Here is a 12,370-nt window from a genome sequence, read left to right on the forward strand (position 1 = left end):
CCTCCTCGACTCAAACACGGCCACAGGGATGGACACAGAGGGGAGGAAAGTTTGGAGTCTTATCCGTAGAGAGAAGCCCTCCTTCTAGTACACTTTGCATCTACTGAAGTCGAAGTGTCTCTCCTCCCCCTGACATCAACGCAAAAGAACTCAATTTCCCATAAGCCCCTCTGCCCTGTCCGCCAATATGGATGGAGGGTGTTTTGAGCCTCTTTACAGAATGCAGAACGAACAGGAACAGTTTCCTCATTGTAAAATGTAAACGATAGACCAAAACTAATTTCACCATGACCAGACGTTTAAATGTAACATAAAAACACAGCCCCTTTTTTTTTTAACTGTGTAATATTAGTTTAGAATAACTATTCATTTTTAGCTTAGTTAGGGTTATCACAATGCCAGAATAATGAAAGAGATTATTTTTAGAAAAGTTAAACTTTCTTATAAACAGATTAAATATTGTGGTTAAGTTATTACTGATCAACTGGATGGTGATGATAATATACAGAAAGATGCATGAGCTGCTAGAGTAGTGGAAAAGGCCCCAGGAAATGAACAGCTACTAATCCTTAAGCTCCTCTAAACATGTTTGAAATCTAAAACAGCCATAGATTTTAACATTTGTTTAATTAAAATGGAAATACGTTTAAATTTGATTTAATCTGTCCATGTTGACCGCTGGAGATAGGAACATGCACACCTTGTGACCCCACAAGGTCGCAAGGTGTGCATGTATCCATGTTGGAGAATGGGTAGATGTTTCGCTATAAATAAATTAAAAGATTTTAAAATGTTTAATATTCAAATTTAAAATGCAAACAAACTGACAAGTTTACCTTGTGAATGTGCAAAGACTTCATAGTTTTTTTTATTGTTTTACCATAGCTACAATCCGATGCTATAAATTTGATCTTTGTTTTTGACCTTCAGTTTTTTTCATACATACACCTCAGCAAATAACAACCAATTATCAGTGATGATCTTAATAAGAAGCGGGATCTCTAAATCATATTCTGCTTACGGCCAGCCCTGGGCCACATGATAATGACACTCTTACCAGCTTCAGCCAACAACCTCTTTAACCATTGTCTGGGGGTTAATACGCACATTTTGCAGCAAAACACATTTGTCTCTTGGACACAGAACCTATTTTCATCCTGTAGAGTACTACTAATAATGGACTAAAAATATCTTCCTAAAATATTGTCTGACAGTATGACATTTTCATCATGATCTATTACAAGAGAGCAGTATGTCTGTCCGTCGTTGAATCAGACCACGCCTCTTTAGTTTTATGTCAGTTAAAATAACCAAATTAATCTTTAAAAACGTAGTATTTAACAGTATATAGATCAACAATGATTAGATATGAAATTCTGACTGAACCAGAAATAATTTTGCAGTGTCATGTGGTGTGATGTATGGCACTTAATCTGTTACTGAATAAACTCTGAATAATGTCTGACTTTTAAAAAAAAAAAGAAGATTATAAATATGTTGCAGCCTATTTATAACTCATATTAATAAAAATGTATGAATATTATGCATTTGTTTTATTTGCAGTTTGTCAACTTCTTCCTGAGAATACGCTCTAATACTCTATCACCACAAGAGGGCGCTACAGACCACACCATTCACTTTTTCAAGCGCAGAGCTGTGAAAGGACATCAAATAAAATATTAACTTTTGACTTCTGTACCAATTTGCGGATTTTAACCATTAGTTTATTTCGACCTTTGACTCACACTCAGCACAAATTAGTCTCAGGGTTTTTATACATATATAGAGACATATATAGATATGTAGATATATAGATAATTATTAATTAATGATATATATTCATGCATGTATTTACTGGAATGTTAGCTGAAATAAAGTATTGAGTGCGTCTTCTGATATTCATGGTTATAAATATCCCAGTTGTCCAATAAATCTAGCAGTGACTTAAAACTTCACTGTCTTTAAAAAATATTTTTTTTTAGTTTTGGCAGGAATATTGAACTTGACAGGAAGTTTTTATTTTATAAAACCAAACGCCATAATTTGAGTTCCATTCCGCTGTGTCTAATAGGAAGGTGGCAGTGCAGCATTTACAATTACTACATTAAAAATAGTAAAATGACAAAAATAAAAAAATAAAAAATAAAAACAATAATTGAGGAGAGTGTTGTAAGGATTGGGCCAGCAATTTGTCCCATACCCTATAGCTACCTCTCGGTGGCGCCATTGTTTAAGAATTTCTACAGAAGTCAAACAAAAAGAAATGGATGAAGTTGCTCACTTTTTTTCGCCTCATATGGATATAAGAGGCGAGGAAAAGTGAGCAACTTTTCCTCGATACCCAGTATCTGGGTATCAAAAGAATTAATACCCAGTATCGATTCTTTCCATCTCTTCTTTTTAAGTACATATGTTATAAAATGTATGACTAGTATGTGCACCAATGGACAGAAAATGACTGAAATAGCATTGTGTGTGCCTCTTATTTATTTCTCTTCATGAGTAATTCACTTTAATTAAACAATAACTGTTACAACACAAAATTAGTTAGTTTTTTTTTCTCCAAAGCAAGTTTGGCCACATGTTATGTACAAAGTCATAATAAAAAGTCCTCCTTTTGTCAGCAATGCCTCCAGTTTAAAAATTGAAGGTCAGGTTCATGTCAAACTGTCTCTTTCCTATTATTTGCAAATTCAAAACATGTTGACAATAAATAATACCGTAAAATGCACACAAAAAGATTGACAGTCCACCACGAGTTCATAACGTCGCACATATTGCATGTTGGCGAGGAGAGGGACTGAGGAACATTGAGATTTTCTTCTTAGCAAAAATGTGACAGTTCATACAAGTTACAGAAAAAAGCTGATCATCTATACATTGACACTAGCAAGATAACAAAGTTGTTTCCTTTTGTACAAAGAAGGGAGAGTTGTCTTTACAAGCAAAGATCATTGTCTAGCTGTGGAGATTATACAAGCAAGATTTAAGGCAACTTCTCTGTTGTTTTTGAAACGCAAGGGCATTGTATCCCGTTTATTTTATTTTTTTTGTCTGTCGAGCACTTGTTTTCCTTTTCTTTTTTTTTCCAGCTTGGAGTTAGTTGCATTGCATAATCCAGACTTCTGAAGTAGGCCTGTATTTTGTAATCAAAAAGGAATGCTGGAGATTCATCATGACTCTTGCAGCTATTGAGAAAGATGGATTCATTTGTCTAAAATTAGACTCCCATATCTTCAATGCTTGCTTCAAATAAAGAGGATATACCCCTTATGCCATCAGCAGAGCATGGGGACAAATAGAAGTAGTCAGAATTTGGCATTTTGTCAAAGTCTGGGAGTATAAAAGGTGTCAACAAGAAGGGAAAAGCAAACATAGTGATCCGAGTTTAGGACATCATCAAAACAAGACATTTAGATTTGTCAGAGAAAGAAAAATCCCAAAAAGTTAGACTTAACATTTAAATTATTTGTGGCACCAGAATCAAAGAACAGGAAACAAATCCAACACTCGTCTCCAAAAGAGCTTTTCTTTGAGGCAATTAAACAAAAGGGAATTTTACAACAACAAAAATAGAGCAGTGGATTTTTATAAAAAATTAACTTTGCAATGACAATTGCATGAAGAAAATTGGCCTCTGTTTTCTTTCAGAAATGTTTGACACTTCGTGTTTTTACAGTGTTCACTTAAATTCATATGTCACTTGTTTGTAAGTAAAAACTCCACATTGATGTTATACTCTGTTTGCTGACGATGTGCATTTGTGCAGCTGATTATTAAGAATAATTTCTTCCTCTGACTTTGATTTTTAGAGTTTTATGTCAAGCAGAAAAATAGGAAACTTAAACACTGTATTTGTTCCCCCCCTATTGCTTGCAGAAAGGTAGAGCAGAAGCTTTGCAAAGTCTGACACTGACCTGAGGCAGACAGTAGGTTAAACCTAAATGCCCACCTCACAGCTCACAGATACAGTTTCATGCAGTGTAATCTCAGCCGGTGTTTCTGTTTGCAACTGCCTCACAAACTTGTACATGGTTACATTTATGAAGCCTGTCAGACTTGAGTTTGCATACTTTTTATGTGTGAGCTAAGAGCAAATGTTGGGCCTTTTTCATGTACAACTCAACAGTGAATAAAATGTATGCTACAAGACAAAAAAAATATCTGGGATTACCAAGTTAGTGCATTGGATACTCTTTTGTTATCTTTGTTGACTATAAGTACCATTTTAAAAGTAATGTGGTGTTTAACACCATTCTTAATTTATGGTGTGCCTAGTTTTTCTTCGCATAAGTAGTTTTAATAGCCAACTATTAGTTACTAGGTCTAAGATCAGAAAGATGACTTTACAAAATAAAACTAGGTTTCATGTTTTGTCTCTGAACACCAGAGTGCAGTGCATCTCACCACTGGAAATGTAGACTGACTTCTGGCTTCATTTACTGAATGTAAGTCGAACTGGATGGGGGACAGTTCAAACACACAAAGGACAAAATTGCTTTACAATTCAAAATTTAAACAAGAAAAAAAAAACATGTTGGCTTAACAACATTAGATAATTTAGTATGGAAGGTAGAAGAAACATTTTACAACAGACCTAAAACCGTGTTCAGTTATATAGAAACAATTCAATGAAAGACTGTTTGCGAGTTAGTAAAGTAAATGTTCACGTGCTTATTCTTAATATCTGATGTATTTCTTTAGTTTTATATGTTTAGCAATTGTTGTGTTATTGATATGTATTTTATTGTAAGTCCTGCTGCTTTGAAGAGGAGGTCTCCCTCGAAACAGATCTTTACCCGGACCAATAAAGAATAAATTAACCTTGTAATTAGTGTTCAGTTAGCTATTATCTAAATATATCTAAAGTTTTTGTAATAGTTGAGTCTTAATTAAATTATGTAGCAAAATTATAGCTTCATTGCTAATATTTAAAGTAAAATTATTAATAATAAAAATGAACCAGTTAGCATCAGAGTCTAATTAACTCCCTAGCATTTTGCTAGTACACATTAGCACGTAGCTTTAATATATGGTCATGTCTGGTTTAATAACTATTTTTATAATAATTACAGTTGATTTACTGACATTCAAATGTGAGGTTGATATTTTTAACAGAACTACTGATTTGGTAGGGATAAGTTAATGGTCAATTTTACATGAGATGCAGAAAAAAGAAACATTGAAAAATAGGTTATTAGCATTGAAAGATTGAATTTTAGTCAATTGTTTAATGTTGAGTCAATTGGACTTTATATAATGAAGGCATATGTTTCATTTTTCAAATAGTTAATGATTTATGAACAATGTATTTTTGTTTCTATTTGAAATAAGCTAGAATATTATGGAAGTTAGCATCATTGGCTGATTAGCCCTACCCATTCGGTTTCTGATTGTTACTGATGAAACATTAGCAACTCGCCAGAGATTAGTTGAATAAATAATGATTTATTAATAGTCAGTTTAATACCATCAAAATGTAATCTTGGTTTATTGCTACACAGATATGGTAAACATAAATTAATGATTATTTTCAAATGGGATAGGGGGAAAAAAGATAAACGTGCAACTGAGCAATTAGCCTTTAGCTACTGATGTTTTTCTGAGTGAAATTATATAAAGTACTTAATGACTAGGAAGTTATTGTTAAAGGATAGTTGGTCATTACTTAATAGGAACAAATTATTAAACAGCTAAACATTTATTAAGCCTATTCGTTTTAAAGGAGACAGGAACAAATGCAGACATTTACCAATGTCCCATTTCTATTAGTAATTACTTCAAGGCTTGTTTCATGTTCATTTTCAATTGACAATTAAGACATAATTGGCTAATGATTAGTAATTTAATAAGATGTGAAGATGAATAAATTGCAACAGTAACTAGCAGTTTTTTCCTAATTTGTTTCTAAATAGTTTCTTTGTAACTCTGTTAACTTTACAAAGCTTGAAGACATGGTAAATAGGTGAACATTTTTCAATTTTTTTCCCCAACAGTTTTCCCTCACAGTTAAATATTGAGATTTATAAAAGGGCTATCCTTCCCCTGACACCAATAAAAGTGAACTTGAGCATCAATGTTAAAGATGTTAAACACAAATTTCCAAGACTGAGGTTGGCAGATTTTCTACATGGCCTTTCCAGATTTATTTAGGAGCACAGTAAGGCTTAACATGTCCTCAAAAAGAAGAGCCTGAGCAAATATTAGCCCATGCCCATTGCTTTTATTATATTAATGAAAGTCAATTTTGATAACTCTGTTTTTTTTGTGTGCAATAATGCATGTAGAGAAAAAGTCTGAACAGCAGAAGATGGCTAGTGACATTAACGCTGTCCCCATTTCATCAATTTGATGTTTTTATCCATCCAAACAGCAAGTGTAGATATTCCAGAGTATTTATGACTCCTCTCATTAGAAATTAGCTGCATGAACTGTTCTGATGCTTGCTTCTAGTTTCCATTTATCTGTATTTCAAAACATGTAAGTTTAAAAAGGATCAAACAAAATACGAGAGCAAACATTTAGTACCTTGGTTGTAGTGTCATCTCATTTCAATGCTTTTCACAGATTCCACGCTGACTTCTGAATATCACAGGATGCTCCATAGTAAAAAATATATATATATAAACAGAGCTTGTGTTGAAGGGGAGGAAGTGCAGATTGAATCTTTAAATAATGAGGCAACCAGCGGGGGTGTGGACGCCTGTTAATCCTCCGGTAGCAAGAATTTACTGTCTCTGGGTTAAAGGTCAAGATGTCCTGCTGGCCAAAACGTCCCTTATATATAAAATTCGGCCCTCAAAGAGTGACATACAGACAGGAGGAGCCCTGTCTCCTCTGCTATGATACACCTCATTTAATTTTCTTGGATTCTCGTCAGTCTCAAAAGGCGATTAGTTGTGCTGGTAGATGGTGAGATGACAACAACCTACGTGTGCGTGTGTGAACGTGAGGAGTGGTGTAGCTTGGAGTGATGGGATTTAGAGGTTGGGGGTAGATAGGTGAGTCGCTGATGGCACTGCGGTCATAAGAGCATCCATCTGTGAAAGAGAGAGGGAGGACAATGAGACAGAGTCGAGGTTGTTTTGATCAATTTATGACCAGCTTTTAAAGAGAAAATCTTATGGATACGTTTTTCAATCTTCATTAAGTTTTGAGCTTTCACGTCCAACTGTGGTCAAAAGTTTACATGCACTCCTCATGGGCTTGATATCACACTATCTTTATGGACTTTTTACCGGGTAGAATGAATATAAAACAATATGAAACCTAAATTATTCTTAAAAACAAGAATGAGATCAGTAATCCACATAGACTAAAAGCAGAAATTTGTCCAAGAAGTAGGGTCAAGGCTGTAGTACAACAATAAAAATAAAAACAATACTTCAAAAAGACAATGGCCATAGATACTTAAAAGCAAAATCAATACAAAAAAATGAAAAACACATAAAAACACAAACACTAGATTGGCAGTACATTCCCATAACCATCTCATTTCCATTCACATACAATACATTACCTTCATACTATTCTTGATCACATAAGATGATATACTTTTTTTGCTATTGTTGCTAAATCCATAAGTTTTAATTTCTGTCTCAAAGAAAACACTTCTGACTTGAGAAAGGATAGCCAAAACATTTGTTTAAAAAAGCAATTTCACTAAATACACGGAAACTGCATGCACAACTATTAATTTGAAGAAATAAAATACAGAAATAATCTGCGTAGTACACAATTCAATGTAAATTTAACTTTAGATTGTGCTGTCATTGAATCAGCGCAAATGCACAATCCACACATTTTGTCATTAAAACAAATGAAATAATCATGGTAAATACTAATCATGGTAAATAACTAATGCCTTAATAAATGTCTTAGCATTTCTCTATGAAATGAGAAAATATTTTAGAAAGAGCATTGAAGTATTTGGACTTTCCAATGTCAGTCTTCATAAAAAATAAACCTTCACATGTCTGATTATTACAGCATATTAATTCTGTTCATTTTAGCTGCTGGCTGCAGGGCTTGATTTCCCTCTTTTGTCGTCACTAATTGATTTCATTCAGAGCACTCGCCTCGTGCCACCCTAACCTGAATTTGCCTTTAAATTGCTCAAAATTGCAGTTTCATTTAATTAGTATTCAATAAGCCAAGGAATGTAGCATCAACGGTAGCGTAAATGTGCTGAATGGGTCTTTTGACAAGAAAAGGTTTTCATTTTGGTGATCGAGAATGCGATCTAACAAGTTTTAAATGCTCATTTTGTTTGGAAAATTAATGTGTGGGCTAAACATCCTGTTCACCAGGATGCTATTGAATCAGACACCTTTCAAAAATGTTCTCCACAAGAGTTCCCTAACTGACATTCAAACAGATCTCCCTGTCGCAGCATTCAGGTAACGCTGAGGAAAATGGAGCACAATGTTTCAATCATTTCATTCTTTTTTTTTTCACTTCTTTTTTTCCAAAGACTTTAGTCACACTGTCTACCCAAAAATCAAGCAGCACAGTGTGTCACTGATTAATCTTTGTCACTGCACCTGAACAATCTAAGAGGATAGAAAAGAGTGCAGGCTGTTTTATTATTAGTCTACAAAAGAAGAGAAAATGAATGAGTAAAGGATATTTTATAGATTGAGGAAATCATTTACACATTTTAAAACCACTGAAACCCTAAAACTCAGTCATAATTCGATGTCCGACGTAAAGGGAAGGACAATCAAATAAAACGTGGGTACTATGCCTTTCATTTCTAGGGGAGTATGTATTACAACAAAATAAAAAGAAAAAAATGACATAAAAAAGAAAACAAAACCAGACAACACATTCTATCTATCCATCCATCCACAAAAACAAATCCCCTCAACACCTTTGCTGTGCGAGATATTCTACCCATGAACCTTATGAACAGAATCGGGGATTAAGGGCAACTTTGAGTCCGACACTCTCTGACACTGATCATACAGGGACCCAACAGCCTGTATCAAAAGCCTAAAGTACTCCGAAAGTACTCCGAAAATACTGCCGTAGGGTTCTTCGATGGGCATGTTTGAACACGTTCTCCAAGTCCAATTGCCTGGTTACCGTTTTGCTTACACCTGTGATCACCAATATCCAAGTCTCAAAGATCCGTATGTTATTTTTTTAAAGATAAACATTAATATATGAAAAAAGGTTAAAAACAATATTTTTTTACTGCACTTTACATAGATAGCACTTAAAATAAAATCTTTCCATTCCACTTGTCAAGCGATTTCATGTACCACTTCTGTGCGATGTTACCAAATTATCCAGAAACATGTGACTCGAGAGTTTTGCTTTGGCTGAAAAGAATAAAATCAAAGCCTACCAAAGAACAAACGTGATTTTATAACACTGGATATTAGAACTTTGAACACATTAGTCATACTTAACAAGACTCTGTTCTGCTGATTAACACATGGTCTAACATCTCTCGGTTGTCAATTGTGGAAGTTGATTTGTATCACAGGGTGAATTTTATCCACGGATTTACAACAAAATAGCAAAACAAGTTTGTTTAGATTAAGTTGAATTTGTTAAGCCAATTTGTTAAATACGATAAAATCAGACAGCAGCTGGTTTGATCAGTGATACCGAGAAAATGACAGCACTAGATAATCTTATCACTTCACCCTCCTTCTACAGCAAAAATAAGAAATCCTGCAACCTTGGAATTAACTCGCAAATTGCAGGTAAAGGTAATGGCCCATGCCAAAATGTTGATGTGAGATTCCCTAGAAGTGTTATTTGGATAATACCAAAATTCACTTACCTCACTTGTTTTGATTGCGGATTCGCAGACACCTCCTCTTCAGCGGTGGCTCCAGCTCAGGGCTCCCACCTGCTGACAGCGGTGCACTGATGGAGCAGGACAGGATGGCTGTCTTGTCGGCGGCAGGCTTTGGCACAGGCTGGATGACGACACAACCTCCCGCTGAGAGAAGTGGCAGGGCGTAGGCGTGTTCACCCTCCTCCATGCTGGAGTCAGGGTCTTGCTTACTGTCCACTTTTGTGTCCACTTTCTCATCTTGTGCTGATATTCGTTTCCCGGGCTCACCCACCGAACAATTGTTTTCTTTCAGCGCCTCGCGCTCCAGATCACCATTATTTGGCGGGTTCTCCCCATCCCTCTCTCCTTTTCGGTCTGGATTGAGAAGGGAATGCCATCCAGTGCCGTTGACTATTACATTACAAGGGGCAGCAGAGTTAGCTTGGAGCTGAGGAAGGGCTAACGACTGGGTCCGTATTGATGTAGGCAAGAGCGCTGGTTTAAAATTTGGACTTATTTGACTCTCTGGAAGATCTGTTTTGCTGGAAGGTTGCACAGCAGAGTCCAATGACTTAAGGTGTTTGCCAGTGTCCAGTTCTGTAAAACTGCCCTGTGGCAAAACAGCATTCTCTGCGTTACTACCTACACATTCCCTCCCAAACCCATCAGCTGGTGGAGATCTTGATTCCTCCACTTTGACCTGGACTCCAGCGAGCATGGTCTGAATGAGGTGCTGCTGGCCTGGCTTTTGGCCCACAGTTAGGTCAATTACACCATCAATCAGTCCAGAGCCACTGGAAAGACAAAGACTGCCTGGATTATCCTCTGACTTCACAGTCAAGTCCATGAACGCTGTCCTGCTTCTCTCACCAGGTACAGGAGAAACCTGTTCTCCACCAGCTGGCTCTGTCTTGTGGTCCCCTTTGTCACTTCCAGAAGAACTTGGAGAGTGAGCCCTAGAGGATGATGCTTCTGAAGAATCTGGAGCGCTGTGGACAGAACTACTGCTCTCTGGTTGGTCCCTAGAAGACTTGGAGTTAAAAGGGATTGGGATTGGAATAGGTATGGGAACTGGGAGAGGTACAATGACCGGGTAAGGGACCAACAGAGTTGGTGGGGGTACCAATGGGACTAAGGACGGCATGCCAAAGTTCATCATTGGGGGCAAAGGGATGGGTCCGTTGGGCATCATGTTGACAGGAGGAAAAGGGGGTAAACCTGGTATAGGTAGGCCAGGGTGAGGAGGGATCATACCTGGATTAGGATTGGATGAATGGTGGACATGTGGAGAAAGGAGGGGTCTGTGCATGGGGCTTGATGCTGGACCAAGGGTTCTTGGGGGAGGAGGTGGACCAATCCCAGGGATTATGGGGTTTGAAAGTGGGCTGTTAGGTCCCCCTGGATGGGCAGAGGGGCGAAGAAATGGCGGTCGGATCTGCTGCATCATTTGATGTTCCATGAACAGAGGCAGGGGCATAGGTCCTCTGGGTGTCATCACCATGGGTGGGCTGCCAGAGGGAACCCCCACTGGTGGATGCAAAGGAACAGGTGGAGGGGGAAGTGTTGGGCTTTCATGAGGTCTAGGTGTGGGGATTTTGGCTGAAGTGGATGAGGACGGGGAACACACAGCCGCTGTTTCTGATGGTGAGGTGGCAGAGGAAGTGGAGGAGACCAAGGCAGAGGTGCCAGAATGGCCCCCTGGTGAAGGAGCCTTACGCCGAAGATCTGTCAATGGCGTTCCCCAGGATTCAGGAGTCAGCAGCTGCACCCCTCCACTGCATTCTGGCTTTCCCTCCCCTCCAGCTCCATGACCGGGGTTACACAATGCTCCAGGCAGGGCAGCCTGGGTTTCCTTGTAGAAAATGTCCATTTTATACTGGTTCAGGCATTTGGCACTGCAGAACTGCAGCCTGCGCTCACCAGCACCAAAGTCCAGGTACTCCTTAGTGTGGCGAATATGTTTGCACCAGTCACACACCTGCAAAAAACACAGCAAATAAGGTATGTATCTTGTCATGTACATATAGTACAGCACAATATATATCATCATCATCTTACTTAAGAAATAAGTTCATTTATATTTGTAAATACGCATCCCCCATTTGCTTTTAACAACTCTACATTTACAGAAGTGAATGCAGACATGACAATGTTCTGCTGCTATGCAACTGAGGTGACTGTCTTTAACAATCTGCCCACGCAACAAGTTCTCATTTGCACTTTCTGTTGGCCTGAAAGAGACACTCACTCTCAGTCCTGCGGGAGACCAATGACTCTGATACAGCTGCAAGAAATTTTCCCTCAGTTTCCTTCAACAAAAGGATTTGAATATTGTGCCAACTTGGTAGTAAATGCAGTAAAATACTTATGGCAGCTCCTAGCAGGTGTCTAATTGAACAAATCTACAGGAAGACTGGGAATAATATCCAAATCATGTAATTTTGGACATTCAGAGTATATTGCTAGTCATTCCATTAATTTCTGCTTTGATCTGAAGTAACAACATGGTATTCCACAAAAATACATTAAAGTGTTTGGTCTTAAAAGCTACAAACTGAAAGCAAGAATCACCTAGTT

The 12,370-nt window shown here is 37.4% G+C and overlaps 1 protein-coding gene across 4 annotated transcripts in view; it reads right to left on the reverse strand.

Moving 5' to 3' along the window:
* Nucleotides 1-3,076: 3,076 nt before the first annotated feature.
* sobpa (sine oculis binding protein homolog (Drosophila) a) overlaps nt 3,077-12,370 on the reverse strand; it is a 40,555-nt gene continuing 31,261 nt past the window's right edge. For all 4 annotated transcript variants that reach the window (XM_015043184.1, XM_015043182.1, XM_015043183.1 and 1 more), the window contains 2 exons: nt 9,797-11,771; nt 3,077-7,040 (listed from right to left, as the gene is read on the reverse strand). In XM_015043184.1, coding sequence (XP_014898670.1) covers nt 9,798-11,771 — 1,974 coding nt within the window. In that variant the 3' untranslated portion in view covers nt 3,077-7,040; nt 9,797. The remainder of the gene's footprint in view (nt 7,041-9,796; nt 11,772-12,370) is intronic.

This window comes from Poecilia latipinna, unplaced genomic scaffold, assembly GCF_001443285.1.
Source record: "Poecilia latipinna isolate Pla-1442-1.1 unplaced genomic scaffold, P_latipinna-1.0 Scaffold620, whole genome shotgun sequence".
In the NCBI taxonomy this organism is placed as follows: Eukaryota; Metazoa; Chordata; class Actinopteri; order Cyprinodontiformes; family Poeciliidae; genus Poecilia; species Poecilia latipinna.